This window comes from Trematomus bernacchii, unplaced genomic scaffold, assembly GCF_902827165.1.
Source record: "Trematomus bernacchii unplaced genomic scaffold, fTreBer1.1, whole genome shotgun sequence".
NCBI classification, from domain to species: Eukaryota; Metazoa; Chordata; class Actinopteri; order Perciformes; family Nototheniidae; genus Trematomus; species Trematomus bernacchii.
The window spans coordinates 5,565,106-5,587,644 of record NW_022987531.1 but is presented as its reverse complement, the minus strand read 5'-3'; the positions used below and the strand labels follow the sequence as shown (position 1 = coordinate 5,587,644).

The following is a 22,539-nucleotide window of genomic DNA, read 5'->3' as shown; positions in this document are numbered from 1 at the left end:
AGAACAAAAAAACATTCAAACAATGGTAAAAAAAATACTTTGTAGGAGATAAAGGAATTTCCTCAAAGAAAAACCTGGCAATAACAAGGAAGGGGAGGCTGGAGTTTTGCTTTGAATTACTCTTTTTTTTTTCTGTAGGGAGGAATTATGTTAATATTGTTGTCATTTTTATTATCAGTCATTTTTTATATCCACTAAATGTCTTCTTGATTTATATGGTTTCCCATTTAAACATTTATAAAACTACAGTCCCTTTACAACTGGGACAAATCCATCTGCTGATTATGAGAATGTAAACCTCCATGAAAGCTACTCAATGTGCCTTGTAGTGAAATCGTTTTGCCAACTGCATGAAACTATGGAACATTGAAAAACGCAAAGAAATCCAGTTTTTCATTCATTCTTTTATTGGCTTTAGAGTAACAATATATTATATGAAAAATGTTGGAATCCGCCAATTCAATAGCAACCATATTTCATTTGTTCTTGGTTGCTTGATGAAACACAGAGGACAGGGCCTCAGCTGTACAGGCATTGATTCAAAACTATTCTTGGCAGATATTTCATCAAAATGAATACATAGTAAAATTGAAATTTAAGACCACAAATTGAAATAAAAGCTGTGAGGCACTGATGAGTAACACACGTTCATCTCCCATACAACAGAACCTTTTCTCAGTCACTGTGTGAGGACAGCAGGTTGCACAATGTTGTGATAACATTTAGGGGTTGCATGTTAAAGAGCAGTTTTAAAAATGTGTCACAGGCCACAAAAGGTTTCCTAATGCATTTAAAATATTAAAAGCAACCAAGCGAGACTGAATTCATATTCTATCACATGTTATGCAACCAACGCATTTCATATGGAGGGATATTAATGATGAGTGGATTCACTCAGAGGCAACTTTGGTCCAATCGCGAAATGAAGATGTCAACCAATAGCATAGCTGCTTTTATGCTGCTGATCTCTGACCGTAGAAATGGACAGCTTCGATATGGTTTGCAAACTGTTTGGGCAGTTTTTTAGTTTGCTGTGTTTGTTTCGTGATGGTTATTTCTGGGGCTGATTGCACAAAGACATGTTGTTTTGTTTCGCTCTTACTAGCTAAATGCTAACCTTTAAACATGAATGAAATACTGACTTATTCAGGATCTAATATACAAGTAGAGGGAAACTGCATAATTTGGTACCACACTTTGATGCAAATATTCCCAGAGCATTCAGTGCACATTAGCACACCAGCTAGAGTTTCAGAACATCTACAACAGTAGCATTTTGTGGTACTTTGAAACCGATGCCTTGGAAAAATGAGTTAAAAATGAGTTATTACAATTCTACATGAAAGACTTTGTGCAACCAGCCCTATGTACTGACTCTAAACACACTCCTACATTTTCAGTCACATTTGAACAAACAATGTTGTTTTTGTCTGACAAAATAACAATAAACGTTCTTCTCCTGTAGAGAAAAAGGCGGTTTCAAAGTGTCAACCCTCCTTTCCTAAGCTGTATGTATTAATATGTAAAAGCTACTAAGTTGATGGGATGGTGAGACAGTGCAGCTTCATTCCAGAAGCTTCCAGTGAAGTTACTCCTGTTTGACGTCCCCCTTCAGCTTCCTCTTGACTCTGGAGTAAGGGCTCAGGGTTTCCTCCATGATGAAGTCATACAGCACCTTCACCCACGATGAGTACTGAGGAAGGTCGTCATAATACTCTGCTGCGATTTTCTTCACCTGGAACACAAGAACGAGAAGAATATACAGGGGTGAGTGCGCTTAAATCACATTTAAATTGGAATTCAAGTCATATTTTGGACATCAAACGCTGAAGTGGCTTCTGGGAAAGAGAATTGTTCACTATTTTTGGTATTTTCTAAACAAAAACCCACATACAAGAAGGAGTCTTACTTATTCCTAGTAATAGGAGTAGCATTATTTAAACACGTTAGAATTTTGTTTTAAAGATAATCTCATAAACTATAAATGAAAGGATCTTGTAAATTAAATATATGAAATGATACAAACTAACCATGAGAATTAGATATCAAGTGAAAAGATGGAGTCTGTCCGAGTAGTTGTTGACATGAATGTACATATGAGAATTAATAACGTCCTTTAGCTGTTAACTATATACTATACATTGATGTTCATCATTGCCTTTATCCCTTGTTATCTCTTGTGATTGGTTGATGGTTATTTTATCTATGATAGTTCTGACTGTTTTTCATTTTGTTGTGTAATATTTAAAAAATGTTTTACAGTTTACAAAGCCAGGGCTCAACACTAACTTTTAAAAGTGGTTGCCAGGCTGGCAACCAGGCATCAGCTTTTGGTTGCCAAAACTGAAGATACGGTTGGCATTTTTAGTCACCTTGACTTTTGTGCTGATCCCCACCATAGATCCATTGGCCCTTCAGCATCGAAGTCTTGGATTGGCCAGACTAATACATCCAAGACTTCGATGCTGAAGGGCCAATGGATCTAATGGCAACCTGGCAACCGTTACTGTCGAGCCCTGAAAGCCTATGAATGCTTTCAATGTTGAAACATACATGTTGTAGAGTTACTTTGTTAACACACAGGTGTAACAGCAGGGTTAGTTGCTGCTCATGTGATTGATGTGATTCACTTTGGGTGGACAGCTGATAAAGCCTGTGGACGGCAAACAGGAAGTACTGCTAGGACATTCCTCGAGCACATGAGTAAAGGCTCTTGAGAAAATGACTGTGAAATGGAACAATAGACGGTGACTAATTGGTCCACTTCCAATGAATTGGTAGTGTAACCTAGAGTGATGTTTACTCGTATCTACCTTGGTTTAAAAGAAGTCTTTCTAAATTCCTCCAAATAGAACCACCTTACATAGTGAGATCCTGATCAATCACACTGTAGGATTGTAGCTTCCAACAACTCGACCTTGTGCTGACTAGTCCTGAGTTTCTAGTGAATAAACTACCGTATCTGAGTTTGACCTTTTTTACTGCCTTGTTCTCACATGGTAACACTCCGGTGATGCTTTACAGCTCTCATTGGCCTAATGGTTGATTTCTAACGTGTCTTATCTTTACTGCTTAAGATTCTGAGCAGTTCAGTTCATTTTCACTGCTCGTATTATGTTAGACAGGTAACAGAGAGGCCATGACTGTGGTTGGAGTTGTATTTAACCAAATTGTATCAGCTTATCAAATCCTTTGAAATGTGTGTAGGTAATAATATAAACATTAAGCATTTCGCATGCTAGGCTTAAATAAATAAGCATGTGAAGATGCTGCCATGTAAAGTCTATCATGTTAGGAATGTTAGGTTAGCATAAAATATTAGCATTCATCTCAAAAGACAGAGACAAAGGACAGCTGTATTTTTATACATTTAGGATAAACTCCACTCGTGAGTTCCAACACCGTCCAATCAGCTCGGCCTGCAGATCAGTTTCATTATTTATTTTTGATGTACTTTAACATTCCACAGATTCCACAAACAATAGCGATGTGCAGTCAGAAAATGAAATTGAAACTGTGAGAAGCTGACTCATATCCAGTAATCAGGGAGTTCACAGTGCTGGCACGTTTGTATTCATGGAACAAGTTAGTAAGTATTGACTAAAATAAACATTTAAAGAAAGGGCACGGTAGATGAATTATTTTTGGACAAACTGTGAAACCATGAGCTAATCAACTCATTGATAACACCGACACAAATATTTTAAATATTTGTAGACTTTTCTCACAAATACTGATTTAGTTAGTGTTATCCCAATCCCAAACGCTTCCTGGTTGTCATGTTTGTGCACGCTCTGTTCTGATCAGTTGTCTTGCAATGAGATCAAGTCAAATACAGTCTTTTGCATACTGTGGACAGTCTCAACCAACAGCCCTAGTGGGTTTGATCGTTTGGTTACCCAAATAACGAGGCAAAATGATGTTAATGTAACAGTTCCCACAGGCGGAATGTTTGAAAAAAGACCCAGCAGTCTCACAGTAACACGGCTGCACCTTCTTTGTTTAGCTTAGCTGCCTGCCTAGACAGATTAGTCTCCGCCCAAATAATTTCTTCCTTTCTAACCTCATGGCAGTGTATTCTGAGCCAACTGTGTGTACCAAGGACCTCCAAGCTGTACTCACCATGGGCAGCCTGCAGCCGGGGATGCTGGGAAAGTCGTGGTGCTCGTTGTGGTAGCCCACGTTGAAGGTGAGCAGGTTGAGGGAGCCGTAGTAGGAGTAGGTCTCGTGGCCCTTGAGGAACATGTAGTGCTCGGCTATGAAGTGTCCAGAGATGGGGTGCAAGCCCATCCCCAGCAAGGACCCAGCCATCATGTAGACCACAGGTTTGCCCCCCCACAGCCAGTAGAGCAGGAAGTTGAAGGTGAGCTGCACGGCCGCGTTGGTCACCTCCAGCTGAGTGATGGGTTTGGGGTTGATGCAGAGGGGCCGGATGGCGTAGAACAGCGGCTGCAGAATAATCCAGATGAATTTGCGGAAGGGTGTGCAGAAAAACCAGCCCTCAAAGTCAGTGGGGATGTCTACGTCCACACCGTCTCCACCCAGGTAGCGGTGGTGGTCCAGGTGGTAGCGTTTGAAGGAGGCGGAGTAAGGCAGGCCGATGGGTAGGTTGGCAAACATGGCAAAGTAGCGGTTCCACATGGCCTTCTTGTTTCCGAAGGCCGCGTTGTGGGAGATCTCGTGAATAGCGAGTGTCATTGAGTGGTTGATACAGCTGCCAAAGGCGTAAGTCCAAAACAAAACCCACTTCCAGTCCAAGTCTTTGACCAAGTAGAAAGCTAGAAACTGTATCACCACCATCATGCAAACAATCCATTTCAGCCTCGGGTCAGGACCCATCAACGACTTGATTTCTGGGTACTTGGCTGTGGGGGAGAACACAACAGAATTCAGTTAAACTCAGAGAACATTGTTATCTGATTCCACCAGGAAACAAACATTTAAATGAAGGCATTTGGCTAATGATTAGAGTCAAACAATGATACATCTGCATTATTTGGTTAAGAGAATGTAATGTCCTTTTAAGAACAAGCAGACTTGGCACAAATAACAATTTCAATGCAGATGTGTAATTACTGATTTGCAGCTTGTGAAATGTATTGCACCATCCCCCAATTCTGTGATAAGCCTGAAGGCTTTAGCACAAATCAGCTACAGTGCATGGTGACTCCCAAACAGCCTCAAGCACCTCTTTTGAACCTACTTTTAAGATATGTATTAACCTCAAGTAATAACTAGCAGCACAGGTTGGGTTTAACACACACCAGCAAGTCATCTAGTCAACAGATTAATGAAAGGTTTATTCTATGAATGTTTTCATTTTATAAAAAAAAAAAAAGTGTCTCACACTTAACCGTATAACGAAGATGAAACAAATTAAGCCTAACTGACTCATCTATTCATATTTTCCAATCTTAAAAATATATTCATCTTACGGCACAACACAACAACTCAGCTCGGACTGTGAAATTACAAATACAAGTTATCACTGTATATTAACACCATTTCAAACCCATATGTTATATGTCGGGCCGTGTTCGTGTATATGCCGCCCTTGTAATTGTTTTAAATGCTACTGCATTGTTCTTATCATGCTGTGTGCAGCAGATACGTTGTGACTTTTGACCTCCCCTCTTTGTATGCAGCAGTAATGGAGACCTGGGCTGTACATTGTAAATCCTTTTATCAAATCTTTGTTATCTTAATCACTGGCGGGAACCAAAGAACAGTAAACATGGAAGGGCATTAAGGTGACAAAGTCATTCAGCCCATTGAGTCATCAGCAGACTGAAATGTCTTCAAGACAGTGCAAGCTGTTACTAGCCAGTATGTAGACATGCAGCAAATCAGATTGGAACATGTCAGACCCTTGGTTGGCCTTGACTCATCGTCAGCAGTAACACAATGTGCTGTTCCCATATACCAACCAACCAATCAGTGAACCTGTAGCTTTGCTTAATAAAACAATGTTCTGTGGAAGCAGAGACTGCACAGGGGTTGGAGTTAAAGCTGACTTCACAACCTTCCACATCACTCTTGAGTTCTCTCTGTGGAGCTCATAACACATGTGCCATTTATGCAGTGGTGGAAAAGGTACTCAGATCTTTGACTTTAGTAAAAGAATAGCAATAATACAGTGTAAAAACAGAAAACACGCATTTACAAGTAAACATACTGCATTCAACGTTATAATCAAAATATTCTTGAAGTACAAAAAGGGCTCTTTATGCAGTATATTTCAGAATCATATATATGTTTAATTATTTTACTTCACTTATTGAAGCATTAATGCCAAAGTTGCACTTGGTAAATGTGAAGTTTGTTGTCAATTACCTTATATGCTGCTGGGTAGCCTACTAACCTATACTAATATATCGTAATGTATTGATTGATTTATACTTTGTATTTATAATCTAAATCTGCAAAGTAACTTTTAACTTAAGTTGTAAAACAAATATAGTGGAGTAAAAGTGGCATAAAGTGAAAATACTCAAGCCAAGTATCTGCATTTAAGTGACATGGTTTCAGCCTGAATATAAATAATTGCATGTTGAAGAGAATGTATTAGTGCAAAGCATTTTCTGTTTAGGAAGTTCACTAGTAATTGATTTCAGTCTCATTTCCAATTGTCAATAGTCAATTAATTCAAACCTGCACTCGCAGTTCAAGATTAACAATAAAAAGGCCAAATAACAAAATGAAACACAATGGTCTATCCATGATAAAAGATACAAGTCACAGAAGGCTTCCCTTTCAAAGCCATTAAATATTCATTTGCATTACAGAAGTTGCAAATAGCAAACAAAGAGGGCTTTCAGGTTACATGTATGCGTTCTATCAGGGAAGTTGCAGCAGAGAGAGAGACAAGTCTCAGCAAACACTACCTCCTGTGTCATTACCTCAGTGTGTTGCCCCCCCCACCCCCACAACCGAGGCCTGAGGCATGTGACTGAATACTGCTAAGCTCTTCTCAAGATACAAAAAGAAACAAAACCAATGTTTCTTAGTGCGTGTTCTCCCTCGGTATTATCTAACAAGGAAACAAATGAACCCAGTCTGGAATCTGACCCAGCGTTTGCTGAGGTTTGGAGGATTCATTTCAAGCTATCATGAGTGAAGCATGGCAGTAAAACATGGTAATACAGTTGACAATTATCAAACCTTATGCATTTTATATCAACTGGATAACACTGACATGAATGAGTGTGTGGCAGTCTGGCTGTTATACTGTGATATTTACCTAGATGGTTATCGTACAATGGAATAACCTCATACTGTTACACCCTAGTGGAAACACACAACCTTCCTCGTGTGTAGTGAAGCAGTGTGTCTCCTGATCGCTCAGTAAATGAATAGTTCAACCCAGGAGACAGCTGGCTGTATGAGTCTCATTATCCACAGCACTGGTCTCACCCCCCCTCACAATGGCAGTACTTTTTGTTTGACAAATTGACTTAAGTGTCTTGTATGCAATGTGTGAAAAGACTAAGGCCTCTTTCACACGGGAACGTTTGCGTTTATGCACAGTATGCGTATTCCAAAAAGTCTTCCGTTCACATGCATTCGTTTCATTTAACGTGTCTGTTCAAACGAGGCCGCTGGAAACGCTGTAGTACATATGCCGGGACTGTAAGTGGCGCTGTAACTTCCGCCAAAATACACCAAAAGCAGCGAAGAAGAGCAGCCCGAGCAGCCCCGCAGCAATGTTGCCATGGCTACCCTTCTGTTTAAGCCCCGCGGTGTATTTAGCAACATGTAGTTCATGTAATTCTCCATGTCCACTTGTTGCTGATGGTTGTGGTAGAGGAGCTGTAGATTTTGCACTAATATCTGTAGCATGGTCAGTAGCAGTAGCACTAGCAGTAGCTACTGACAGGAGGAAGTGTGTGTGGCGATTGCTGGTATTCAGCAGGATATAGTAATTTCCTCAGCATATGGATAAATGCAACGGGGAAGTTAACTGAAAGAAACCGAATCTGTGGATATTGCATCGACCGACCAAGAAGCACGTCTCTGTGGAGAGGACGCGCTCAGAAAGAGAGATATTCTCTACAAACACCGGGTGAGATCGCTCCTTTGTCAATATAATGGATCAATGCATGAAATCTGACTCTGTTTATTTTGTTTAAGGAGTATATTGGGCGTTAACAATTCTGGTTTGCCTTTTATAATATTATTTCATTCAAGAACCCCTTGTGCGTTTAATTAACACAGCTATTTTTGATAGTTGCTACAGCAGTGAGCAGCAGAGGTGGGGAGAGGTGGGGCTATCGCTATTTTTTCAGGAAATATTCGTATAGAGGTGATTACACGGACTCGGTTGACCCCCCAGAGCGTTTCGTTTGCAAATCTATCCACCTTGGGACCCGTTATCGTTTGTGGGGTCAGTTTCTATCGGCCTCGTGTAAATAATAGGGCTATACGCACGCGAAACTATGCAGATACAAGCAGTTTTCTCCTCGTGTAAACGGCGCCTAAAGAGATACAAAGCGGTACCTAAAACCTACACATCCTCAACCATCCAAAACGGGCTCCACTTCCAAAGGGATTGAAGAGGACCGCCCCGTTTTACCTCTGTGATGAGATCTTGTGTGGAGGAAGGAAATGCTATTTGACTCTGACATTGGAAATATAATTATTGTTGAAGTAGTTTTCTGCAATGAATTTGATTATGTATTACTTACTTTAATTAAATACCCTAATATGTTGGATGACACCTACTACTTTTTAGCATTACAAGTGCATGCAATCCAAAAAAGAGAAACCATCAGTTTAGTCATTTCAAATATTGGTATAACAAGATTACGCATATGAATGTATTTCCTCAAATGTGTGTAAAACCCTCCAAAATGTGCCCATGCCAGAGATTATAATATGAAATTGAGTAGTAAAGTAGATGCATGTTGATATAAAGGGGGAGACATCTGGATGCATCGGTTTTGTCATTTTTTAACAAAGGAAAATATATTATAAAGACAAACAACTAATGGATTACTTAGAAAATGATGGGCACATTCCTTGATTATCATAATGATCATTAACTAGAGCCCTAAAATTAAACTAGGGCATGATATCAATAAAGCTAATTAAATATCTACACTTGATAAGACTAATGCAGCAATAGAAAAGGTCTTGAACCTGATTTCTTATTAAACAGCATCATGTTACGTCAATTAAGTTAGGTATTAAACTCTTCTGAACTAGCAACTAAAAGGCTTGTGATAGCTTCCCTTCTGGCATGGTGTTTCCTTTCATGACTGTATCTAACGCTGAACCGTTACTGCTACTTCCCGCTAACAGCACCTCAGAGACTCGGTGTTATGTCACTTCAGGGAGTGGCGAATTGACTAACATTACTGTGGCTGTAGGGTTAACATTACATTGCTAACATGGTTATGTTTCATTAAGCTAACTAGCTACAACTAGCTTTTATAAATATAACTACTTTGATAACAGCCGTGTTGGTTGCGGTCAGTCATTAAAGGTTGTAATGTATTCACCAACCCAACCTGTGTCAGTTAGCTAGTCTGTTACTCGCGAATGCACAGCAGGATATGAAACCGTTAGCTAGCTTGCATAAGTTAGCTAAGCGAGTCAGCTGATATGGAGGAGGCATTTATGCCAAACTGCACGGTTAACTAACGTTAGTCATCAACATACCAGTCGAGTAAACATAGTTTTATCTAAATAAAGTTCACTATGGGTTTTTCTAAAACTTTCAGACGGATCAGCTAGCTCACCCAGGATCTCTTTCCTCCTGTCGGCGTGCGGCTGGTCTGTGTACACCCACTCGTAGTCCTCACGGGCGACCCGGTTCCCCATTTTTTACTGTAATAAACGACTTTCTTGTACAAAAAAACAAACTAAATATCAACCGATCGTTTCAGAAGGGAACTTCTGTGATTCAGGTCCACCTCCTCTCCTCTCTCCTCAGCCTATCGGGCCGTCTGTGACCTGGCGGATTGAGTCAGCTCTGCCCGGCTGCAGCTCCTCCTACAGCCTCAGACAGCAGGCAAGCATATTGAATGACGCAGTTTTTATAAACTATAAAATAATAGTTATAAACCTGTCAGAAATAGGCTAGCAGCTGGTCAGAGATGACTAGTTAAAGTACAGTAGGAGATTTTAGTTTAGATATTGCAAGAAAACCCATTGTCTTCTTTCAACTTTATAATACCATGCCAAGATAAGAAAACCCGCCCAACGTTACCTGGTTCTCATCAGGACACAAAGGGTTTAGTGAGATTAAGTCTCTTTGTGCTTCAAATCCAACATGGTATGGCACTTAAGCAGTGGTTCCCAAACCCGTTGTATTGTCTATCATTACCTGATGATCCCTGATATGTGAACTATTTTATGAATATTAAATTGTATTTTCAATGCAAAGCAATTAGGCCATCTGATCAACTACACAATTACCTAAAACAGTAGCCTTCAAACAACTGCAGGAAGTTGGTGTAACATTTGTGATTTGGGGTGATTTTTTTGAAAGCGGATAACCTCCTGTCAACATTGAAACATCAGAGATCAGATTTTTTGATATCTTTACATATAATCATGTGCTTTATCTGCAGTTTTAACTGCATGCATTTCTATGTCCTGAACCGGAAAACGGTTTAAGAAAATACAATCTCACACTAGCAGCTTCTTGTCAAGAGCTGTGGCCTCCATCCTTTCCAACCACCGAACACACTACAACAACTGTGAACATACACAAACACACTTCCACCCCTCAAAGACTAGCCACAAATATTTATGGCCCTTTTTTATCATCTTGTTACTTTTAGAATCTATTTATGAACACACAGTTATATTTAAACTTTTGTAGTTTGTATGTTAACATTTTAATTTAAATAAATGTATCCCTGCTTTTATTTATTTGTGTCTATTTCTATTACTGCAGTGAGAGAAGCTAATGGAATTTCGTCATACCAAAGTATGATGACAATAAAGATATTCTGATTCTGATAACAGGACAGGATGGTAAGCACAGGTGAAAGGCAACTTTTTCCTTTTCAACCCTGTACAGCCTTGGGGACCTCAATCTGGGCTCCTGTGTTACTGCAATGGAGAGAGGTGTATGTAATAAATCAGATGATTATGTGGCTGGGGGGAATCTTATTGACGTCGTAGTCTATTTTAGAAACAGAATAGGCATTTTTATCATATTGCGAGGGTTCATATGACGCACTGACATTGTATTCATATCCCTCTTTTCTCCCCAAAGATATAGAGCTTCTTCTGGTAGAAGAAACATCTTTTTCCATTATTCCCCTTATTTGTCCAAAGGCAATTCTTAATAAACTGTTAATTAGTGTGTGTACCATGCGATGAATAAAAAAGTAGCCTATGTATCATTATATCCTATCAAACTCTTTCTGATATTCTACCAGAACCTTCAGGAAACGATGCTTTGACGTCATGCTGTAGCTTACCATGTGGTCATCACCTGTTGAGATAAAAGGTTCATGCAGTCTGTAGCTAATGAGATGTTTTGTTTTAGCTAATGAATGTGTATGCTATATCCTCCACTAGAGATTTACTGGCAAAAATACGTTTTTGATCATGTTAAAATCCAATGCATGTACAGTAACGGTCCTAAATTCTTAAAAAGAAATGTAGAACAAGAAAAAAAAGACCAACCTTAAAATGTAAAAATCCCAAATTACGCATTATTATTATTTTCTATCTTTTTCAGGAAATTATCACATTATTGGTACAAATGTTATGACAATGTCACATGAGATCACTCACCATCCGCAATGCCAAATTAGGCCAGGGGTGTAAAATGTGTGTGTAAGTGTGTTTTTGGGGGAGGGGCTGGAAGTCCACCTTTAGTTTAAGGGGAATAGTATGTTGTAGATATGACTGCTGAAAAAGCGTTAATTCCCTAAGCAAATAACTAACGTTTATGAAAAATGCATTGTCATGATAAGCAGTCCGTCTAATCACCCTCGTCTTTACTCTTCTTTTTACAGAACTTCAACCCTTATGAAAACTGTAGCCATGGATATGAGTTGTTGTTGTACAATATGCATCAGTGGTTCCCCTTCTCTCTCGCAAATGTACACACACACACACACACACACACACACACACACACAATTTCCATTTATAGCAGTGTGGCAAATTAAACAGAAATTCTTAAACTGGACAGACCGTTTGGTTGGCATGTGACCTCTGTGAGTAAGTTCAGACGTAAGGTCAGCTACACAGTAATGTCAGCTACATTGAGATTAGGTATTGTTGGCCTTAAGGTTAGAGGAGTGTGCTTGTGAAAGAGGGTCATCGGGTGTGTTCCCAGGATGATCAGGGTGGGGCTCGGTGGCCAGCAGCAACTTCCAGATGTGAATGTGTGTCAGGGTGTTCCTGCAAAATAGAGGCTTCCTCTCAGTGAGACTTCCCCATAGATAAAGGTTGAAAAAAAAAAGAGCTACTTCCCTAATTCCATAGTTTATTAAGGGAAACACTGCCCCCTGGTGGTGAATGTTCAGTACAACAGAAATGAGAATAGGGAACACTCAGAGATGACATTTCCCATATTCTCAACAATTGCCGTCAGAATCAGTCTATGAAGTTATGATTTGTAGGTTTGCTTTAGACTCATCTCTTATAAAACTCATTGAGGCTGCAGATGCAGATATGCTGAAATAATAGTTTGTTCCTAAACAACGGTTTTCTCAGCCAATAATAACATTTATTAATGATTAGTTATGTTTCCGTATATCCACCTATCAGCAGCATTTTACAAATCTTTTAATATGATATAGGATATTTGTGGTTATCAAATATACTTGTGAAAATGTGAATGTTTTACAAAGACCACAGACTGTTATGACGAATTTATCTTTTAAATAATGTTCTTGAAATACATATTTGAAATATCTGAAAAATCCCATGTGCCCCTATTTAAATACCACATCATATTTTTAGTAGCTTTAAATCTGTCTACTTATTTTTCCTCTGTTTAAGCTAAACAATAGTATTTACAGTAAATATCATCAATTGGATCACATACATTAAATTACAACAACATGGGCAGCTGCTTTACTTTTAATGATTTAATCACTTGAACATTTAATTCAGAACTTGCTTCTCTGAGGAACAGTCAGCATATTTAGCAGCTATTATTGTAAATGTACAATAAGCATGAGTCATTATTCCCCAACTGACAGGAGCTGGTGGAGTTTCCAGAAAGCATTAGAGGAAACAAGTGGCACTGGAAGCAATAAAATGCTTACTGGCAGAAAACTTCTTTGTGACTAGCACAATACTAAACGCAATAAAGTGATAAAACTTCCATTACAGCACACTTTAAGAAACGTACCGTGAAATTCACAGTATGTAACTGGCAGCAATTCACAAGTTACTTACTGTAAAATGAATTACAGTAAGTAACTTGTCAATTGCTGCCAGTTACATACTGTAAAGGTAATCACAGTATTTACAAGTTTTTATTTACAGTAACAGTGTAAAATGAAACACAGTAACTTCCAAGTACGGTATTTGTGTTTACGGTAATAGTGTTTTAACTGTAAAATGAAACACAGTAATATGTAATTACTTTATTTTTTGTTACAGCAGTAGTGTTATAGCTGTAAAATAAAACACAGTAATTTCCAAGCATTGTATTTTTGTTTAAGGTAATAGTATTTTAACTATAAAATAAAACACTGCCATTTAAAAAGTACTGTATTTTTGTTTACGGTAATAGTGTTTAAACTCTAAAATATAAACTTTAATGCTATAATTTTAAGTTGCAGTATCAGTATTGTAACTGTAAAACAATTTCTTTATTATAGTATACTTCATGTCATGCTGGTAATTTACAGATTACCAGAAATTCTTGACACAATTTTAAAGCTCACCAATAACTGCATAGAGACAGCAAACAATACATTTTAACAATTTATTCTTAATTGTTGAACGGTATCAAGAACATGTATTTTCTTGTGCTAAATGGGTGAGCATACCATGGCTACCACAAATGTAGTCTTCCATTGCATATCCCATGTACAATTATCTTCCATGTCTTATAAACTGTGCTTAACTGACCAGCAGCTGCAATTCCTACACTTATTACATATTTCCATCCATAAAACTATGGATATTAATATCCAAAAACATGGAGATTGCATTTTTAAAACAGTGGCGATAACAAATCAACACAACAAATATGAAGCCATTTCTTCTGCCAAGCCATTTTAGAGACGTGCTGTAGTTGAAAAGGTGTCACGACCTCGACACAAACTGGAGAACCCAAATGCACGACCCAGAGACACAGTTTTGAATGTAACAAAAATTGTCTTTTTAATGTCAATGAACAGAAAATCCCTCTTAACAGAGTAAGTACTGGAATAACAAAAGAAACGCTCACAAGGAGGAAAAAACTAAGCGTAACAAGAGAACTTAAGATAAAATGAAGTCTACAAAAATAACAAAATAACAAAACCTGACAAGACTGGAAACGATCCTCTCTTTGCTGAGGCCTGGCACGACCACACGTGGGAACAAACAAGACAAACTGACACAGGACAGGAGGGAGACAGGACTATTTAAAGGACACCTATCATGCTATATTTAAATGATATATTGTAGGGCCATACCTATATAAGGTATATTTATACGTTTCTGTTTTCAAAATACCAAACAGATCATGCATTTTAGCCATGCCTCATTTCGCTCTATGTGCTGTTTGCTGTCTACGGGGCTGATTCTGTGAGCTGCAGCTGACCACGCCCCCCTGCAGGAGAGGGGAGCCGTGCTCTGATCAAGTCAAGAGGGGGAGAAAAAAAGATCTCCGTCCTCCGTGTTTTATTATATTATTATAGGCCTATAGAGTCGTTATTCATTTGTTTTAAAGCTCAATAAATAACAAAGAAGACCTTTGACCGGCACTTTTCAAATTTTGTCCGGAAGATTTAAACTTTAACGGACATCTTGATCGGCGAAAGAAACTGAAACTCTGCCGCACGGTCCCCTCGTTCCTTGGAAGAGGCGGAGAGGTGGGTGTTTGTCATCTGCTGGTGGACTAACCGGAGAGAATTACAGTGCTTGCCTCGACGGGGAGGGATTGCATTGAATTAAAGCAGCGGGAGCAAACGCTTGCCTCGGGGAGGGAGAAAAAAAGCCACAGCGGAGAATAAACAGAAGGGTAACCATGGTAACTATGGGCGGGAAATCTTCTTCGCTGCTTTTGTGGCAGACTACAGCGCCACTTACAGGCCTGGCATATGTACTACAGCGTCTCCAGCGCTTTCGAGCAGCAATGGCCGGCCGTGGCCCAACCCCACATTCCCCTGACAGGTGGAGAGTTGTCCCAATAGCCGTAGCGCCACTTTCCTGACGTCAGTAAAGTGTTCAAATCTGGATCAGTTTTTATCAGATCCGTTGCAGCCCCTTTTTTAGAGATTTGGGTATGGAGGAAAATAGAGAGGGTTGTGTTTTCTGACACTTGGTGAGTTCCCTGGAACACCGGGGACACATATTCATGTATAAAAGACGTACAAAAGTGCATTTTGCATGATAGGTCCCCTTTAAACATGAGGTGAGTGGGAACAGGTGGAAACAATCAGGGGCGGGGCAGACACTGACAATGGCGGGAAAACACACAAAGGGAGGAAGAGGGGCCTGAAATGAGAGACAAGAGGTAATTACAAAATAAAACAGGAAATGGAAAACGAGACACGACATGAAACACGGGGACTTAACTAGAGATGAATGACATAAATAGACAGACCTGACATGACGTGAATAAACATGAAAACCTGACTAAACATGAAATGACAGAAATAATACATAAACATAACTAACAAATTTGACGAGACCCAACAAAAGGCACTGTTTGGAAAATACATTATCACTATTCTTAGATAATACACACTATTTTAAAACACTTTGAAAACAGTAGGGCATTCTGCATGTCCACACTGAAATCTAATGTTTGCAAGATTTCTGTGAATTTTAACATGCAAAATGAATGCAGGAATGGACCCTGTACTGAACTTACAAACCTTACACGTGTAAGACATTTTGATAAGCTAGCCGAGTACAGTTAGCTTAACTTGCTTTTTTACTAGGCGGCCTGACGTTGGACTGTTAAACTTTGGCTACGGTTACATAAATTAACTGACAAAAATGTTGTATTAATTACTTTCTTTGTCTCTTGAGTTACCATGTCCAGGTTACTTCCTGGTTCAGCAAAGGGTGTGGCCGAGCGCTGAGGACTTATAAATACTGCAAGGAGCCAATTGGGACAGATTGGGACAAACCACCTGCTTCCATGTTAAAGGGGGGATTTGGGTTTTGTCAGTGTCCTTTGTGTATTCTGTTACTATTAATTATCCCTTGGTTTCAACTTGGTTTGGCCAAGCCACTATATAGGTTCCTTGGTTTTTCATTGTAGCAGGTCAGTTTGTTGAGTTAACACCTGTTAAGTTGATGCCATGTTTCTTTGAGGTATTTTCTAGTGATGGCGAGATGAAGCCTTATGAAGCTTTGAAGCTTTCCAGCTTTCCAGCCTTCCAGCCAATTGGTTCGCAAAAGGCTTCATCTCATGAGGCTTCATCATGGGCTTCATTTGAACACAAACCCCCTGTTGGTCAAAGTGTGTAAAACAGGCAGATTGGACATCTCAACAGTGTGCTCTATCTCATACCGAGTTCCCAATGAGTAAAGCCTTAGAATAACTCTAAACAACGAACATTAAATCATATGTTCATGTTAACAATATTGTTTTTATTCCAGTTGAATGATTGTGATTGAAAAGCCTAAGGAGGCTGGTAAACATTGCAAAGAGGGATTTGTATTCCTTAATAATATTCATAAACTTAACCATGTTGTAGCCTGAGAAAGGCTAAACCATATCAAAGAATACATTTAACTACATTATCTCATTTAGCTGTAGCTTTTATAAACAAAACATACGTATTGTTCAGTCGTTGAACCAGGGACCCTGCGGTCGTGAGTCAACTGCTTTCCAGCTGAGCCACAGCACACATGCTGAATCTCCCTGAAAACACTGCACCATAGTTATTCCTGTATTTATTCATTTATTTATTCATGTTTTTATTCCTACATTTATTTATGCTTGTATCTATTTATACTTATGACATGTTCCGACCTCTATATAAGTGAGGGTCTGAGCTCTTTTAATTCCATCGTGTCACCAGCGGGCCCGGGTACAGGAAGGGTAATATGGTTCTTATTATACATCCATGGGTATTATGAGCGTTGTGGTTCAACGGTTCAACCGATCTGAATCGCTTCCTGAAGCAGTCACGTGGTATCGACAGGCAGCGAGGCTTCGTTTGTCATCGATGACGTCACTGGCCCAAAACGATACAAGCCTCGATACATGCTTCACAAAAAGCTTCGGGGATTACTCGACACACGCTCCGAAGCCTCGGCGCAATACGTAACATCACTAGTATTTTCTGTTGACCTCTTTTATAGGCCTAGTTATTAGAAATGATTGATTTATGATGTTTTCTGTGGACTTTTGGGTAAATAAAAAACCCAGTCTATGGCCGTTTCTCAATCGCGAGGATATTGGCTTCCAAGCCAATATTTCAAGGATGCTACGTCATCAAGTGGCGCAGCAGGACCGTTCCAATGTCCAGCATACTTGGAATTCCACCGAGGCCGCGTCCTTGGTTTGGGGGAAATTTCGAGGCTGCACATGGGTAGACTTCGCGTCCTTAAAATTCCCACAATGCTTTGCGCACGGACCAATTTCCCCAAATCTGTGGCGGAAAATGTAAGGCGGGGCCTCTCATATGACGCACACCTGCACACTTGCTAGCCTGTTCCACTCGTTGTTTTCCGAATGCCAGGAAGTATTCTTGCCTCGCTTCTGAAGCAAGTGACTCGGAAGACATGTGCTACCAAGCAAGCGTACTCGCGATTGAGAAACACCCTATGTGTCCTGTTGCCTTACTGCTTGGGCTGCTCCAGAGCCACTATTTCAAGGATGCTACTTCACCGAGTCCCGCCGAAGGACTGTTCCAATGTCCAGGATGCTTGGAATCCTACCGAGGCCGGCGTCCTTTGTTTGCGGGAAATTTCGAGGCTGCACATGTGTATCCTCCGCGGTCTTAAAATCCCCACAATGCTTTGCGCACGGACCAATTTCCAAAATCTTTGGCGGAAAATGTAAGGCAGGGCCTCTCATATGACGCACACTTGCTAGCCTGTTCCATTCTTCGTTCTCCGAATGCCAGGAAGCATTCTTGCCTAGCCTCTAATCGACCTGACTCGGAAGACATGTCTTACCAAGGAAGCGTCCTCTCCATTGAGCTCATATTTAGACCCAATGCTGATACCATCACATGGTCTTTATCAGATTAAGAGGTAAATGTGGTTGTGTTTACCTCTCCGTACAATGTTCAAAGGACTAAATATATCCACCCGAGTGTGTCTATGACTGAACTTCACTAAACAGCTGTTTCTCTTAACATTTCAGAAGGATTTCTCTGTAATATATTTGATTATAGTAGTCATCTGATGCAGGGCTTTCCCCTTTTTACGGTAATTGATTAGTAGTTGTAAGAATTCTGTCACGTAATCATGCGGTAGTTGGGAAGTACAACACATGCAGCCTCCAAGCTGGCATTCACTTCCATGTTTACAAAAACTGTAGGGGTTTCCAGCTTTGTTTTGTAAGATTGCACTAAGAATATTAAAGGGGCCCTATTATGCTTTTTGTAGTTTTCCATTTCGTGTGGTGTGTTATATAGGTTTTTGTGCATGTAAATGGTCTGCAAAGGCTAACATCCCAAAGTTCACCCCAGGGGGAATTTCTCTTCCACACTACCCCTCTGCCTGAAATGCCTCCATTGGTCTCCTTTGTTTACTTCTGTAACAAAATGACATCACTAAGTAACACTTGTGCTTCTATTATAGCGCTCCAACACATTGTACGTGATAGGCTAAGTGACGGGACATTTCTAACAAATCTCCAAGCAGTTAAGCAATCACAACAGAGCCAGCTAACCAATCAGAGCAGACTGGGCTCTGGTTTCAGACAGAGGGTGAAAAGAGGTGCTGCAGCACAGGCAGTATGAGAAGAATAAAGAGCTTTTTGAACATTGAAGCATGGAGACATGTCACAGTAGAGGCACAAAACATATGAAGCTAAAAATGAGCATAATGTGTCCTCTTTATGTTACAGGGGTCACTCAAAGGTCCAGTTCCTGTACTTGCGTAAACAGAAACTAAGCGTCGATACTGAGGCAGAGACTCGATTAAATGTATTTCCCTGTTTTTATTTTGGCTCGAAAGAAGACTTTCCCCTGACCTCTGTGACTCACTTCCTCCTCTCAGCAGCAGCCCGACAGGAGGCCAGGACACATTCTATGATCAGTCACATCAATGTCACAGGTGTTGTTACTGCTGGCAACAACTGCAGCTTCACCTCCAGGAAGTCCTCTGCAGTGTGGGGGGGGGGGGGGGGGGGGGGGGTCGACCTAAAGGCTTAAACACACCAAGGGATGAACTCAGGTGTGATTTTGAAGGTCGATGCTAATGTCACAAGCAGTTAAGTTTCTTGTAACTGGCAGTGATAGTCTAGTAGAACAGGACACACCTTGTAAACTAAGAAGTTATGCTGTTGTCACGCATCTATAATCATAATCAGAATCAGAATAACTTTATTAGTCCCACAGAGGGGACATTTATGTCACAGACAGCTTAATGTTACATATGTTACATGTTACATGCATTAAAAAGTACTGAGTTATGATATAATGAAAAATATAATAAAAAATAAAAAGTTACATAATTTTCAAAATACACATCCTGTAACAGTTCTTAGGATTTATCAGCCAGGTATATATAGCACATATTGCACATAGTTGGTTGGTATTTAACAGCAAGGGGTGTTATAGATCCTAGCCACACGGAGACAGTAACGAAAACGAACCGAATTCGATATCAAAAAAGTCTTCCGTCCACACGCAATCGGCACCAGAAACGTGTCCGTCCACACGAGACCGCTCGACCCGCTGGAGACGCTGTAGTAGATATGCCGGGCCTGTATGTGGCGCTGTACTTCCGCCACAAAATACACCAAAAGCAGCGAAGAAGACTTCACGAGCATGCATGGTTGCCCTTCTGTTTATTCTCCGCGGTGGATTTAGCAGCAGAGGTGGGGAGAGGCAGGGGCCAGGGCTCTGGCTCTTTTTCTCCCTCCCCGAGGCAAGCGTGTACTCCTGCTGTAAATCTCCCCGGTAGTACACCAGCTGATGAAAAACACCCACATCTCCGCCTCTTCCAAGGGACGAGGGAACCGTGCGGAGTTTCCGTTAGAATTTGTTTCCGCCGGTCAACATGTCCGTTAAAGTTTAAATCTTCCGGTCAAAATTAGAAAAGTGCCGGTCAAAGGTCTTCTTTGTTATGTATTGAGCTTTAAAACAAACGAATAACGACTCTATATAATAATATATACCCGTATCGTCTCTGTGTGGCTGCAGCCTATAGTCTGTGTTGTGGTGTGTGTGTGTGTGTGTGGGGGGGGGGGGTTCTACAGTCAGTTTAAGTACAGAAATGTCAAATAATAAAGGCTGTGGTATAGTACAGTGGTTTCCAGCATATGGGTCTGGCCCCTCTAAAGGGTCACAAGATTAATGTGAGAGGTCGCACATTAATCTTGATAAATGTTTTAAATTCAAGTTTTAGTGGATTAGTTGTTATTGCATATGGGGAACAGTCGTTTTTCAATTAAATTCTTCGATTTCAGACTCCCGTGAACAATAAGAAAAAAGAAAAATGTAAGTAAAATTGTGAACCTCTACGATTTAAAGTACTTAATGCATAGGTTAAAATATTTTTGTTTGGGATAAAATATACATATAAAATATAATAATATATAATAGGATTAAAAACCAACCCGTGAAACAGGATTTATTTTCTCTCAATTGTTATTTTTTGGGAATATTGATGAGTTTCAACATTTTACAATTAAACTATATCAGAAGCTAAGAGGGAAAAATCCCTTTTTGATGAAACTGCAAAAAAAAAGTATTAGACATTTGAAATTTGTCACAAAAAAACAAAAATGGAAATACTTGTTTAACAGTCAATAATGCGTTGTAGCCAATGCTATACATGATCACATGCTTTTTTATGTAAAACCATGACCTGAAAAATTACTAGTAACTATAGCTACTATAATACATGTAATTTTAATGTATGTATATTTTATCTATCTCTAAATAAGTGATCAATGATCATAGTAGTATCTTTACACAATTTCTCAATTTATAAAATATGTTAGGCAAGGTTAAGTGAATTGAGACAAAAGCGACATATTCTAATATTTATTATGTTTAGTTTAAACAATAAAACTGTAAAATAAAAACAAAGCTTGTATTGCCCACAACCTTACCAGCATTCCTCTTTTTCCTTGAGGGACATTGTTAATGTTATGGGGGGTGTGTAGCGTAACCTCCTCCTGTCCTGGTGTCACGTGACGCAGCTCTGGTCCTGATGCTGCTGTTACCGGGATTCAGTATGGGGAGTGATTAATGCCACTGAGCAACAGGATGAGAAGCAGCAGGAGCTCTGTCAGCAACATTGTGAACCATACAATTGTGTGTTACAAATTGTATACGAGGAGATATATACAATATACACGCTACATATAATTTTTGGAAAACAAATTCTAATTGTGATTTAGATGATGAAAACATTTATGTGTTGTAAATCTAAAATGTGTTTGCTTGCTTTTCATTGTCATCATAAAATGCAGCTGAGGTGCTAAGAACAGTATGTTTTCTCTTAACATGGATATATGTCTACTTTTCAGCTAGACCAAAAACCAGACCTGCAGCGTTCTGGATGGGCCCCAGGTGTACAGGCCTGAAACAAATAAAAGAAACCGTAGCTTCTTGAAACATATAGTCACTTCGGGCTAGTTTAGTAACATCAGTTAGTTGTTTATGCTAATAACTGTAATAACCTAAAGAAAACATGGCTGTAACAATAAACTAGTCTTTTGGTTATTTAGATATAGGCCTATAGTTAACACTAGAACCGCCAGAAGTTTTTGTATACCTAAAACCGCCACCTGGGTCAAATTGACCCGCTATTAGAATGCATTGATTTTCAAGGTAAAATGTTCTTTTATTGAACAGTGAGTTTTGATCGCACAGGGATGAAACGTATACCAATAGAATCTGTGGACTCTCAGCTTTCATATGACAGGGCTCGACATTATAAATGGCCCGCTGGCCCAGAAGCATTATTTAGACACCCCGGCCAGCATAACGTACTTTCAACTCGCCCCACAGCTGTTTGCGAGCAGTCTCCCGTGAGCGGGAGCGCACTCCTTCACTACAGTCTCTCTCTCTCTCTCTCTCTCTCTCAGCTCTCGCCTCTCTCTCTCTCTGTCTCTCGAGATCGCCTATCTCATCCTCTGTCTCTCTCTGTGTCTCCTCTGCCTCCCTGTCTCGGCTTCTCTCTCCGTCTCTCTCTCATCTCATCTCTCGTCTCTCTCTCTTCCCTCTCTCTCAGTCTCTATCCTCTCTCTCCTCTCCTCTG

General features: G+C 39.9%; 1 protein-coding gene across 1 annotated transcript; it reads right to left on the bottom strand.

Annotated features, from left to right (window-relative positions):
- Positions 1-384: 384 nt before the first annotated feature.
- On the bottom strand, positions 385-9,987 carry degs1 (delta(4)-desaturase, sphingolipid 1). The gene is made up of 3 exons (XM_034122236.1): positions 9,741-9,987; positions 4,123-4,865; positions 385-1,735 (listed from the first exon to the last, which is right to left on the bottom strand). Exons 1-3 carry the CDS (start codon positions 9,820-9,822, stop codon positions 1,589-1,591), a joined length of 972 nt encoding a protein of 323 aa, XP_033978127.1. The 5' UTR covers positions 9,823-9,987; the 3' UTR covers positions 385-1,588.
- Between the last annotated feature and the right edge of the window lie 12,552 nt (positions 9,988-22,539).

Excerpts from the sequence above, each read along its gene's own strand:
- degs1 (XM_034122236.1), bottom strand. The coding sequence starts at position 9,822 with ATGGGGAACCGGGTCGCCCGTGAGGACTACGAGTGGGTGTACACAGAC. Across the intron at positions 4,866-9,740 it reads CAGGAGGAAAGAGATCCTGG|CCAAGTACCCAGAAATCAAG; the intron begins GTGAGCTAGCTG and ends TCTCCCCCACAG. Across the intron at positions 1,736-4,122 it reads CCGGCTGCAGGCTGCCCATG|GTGAAGAAAATCGCAGCAGA; the intron begins GTGAGTACAGCT and ends CTTGTGTTCCAG.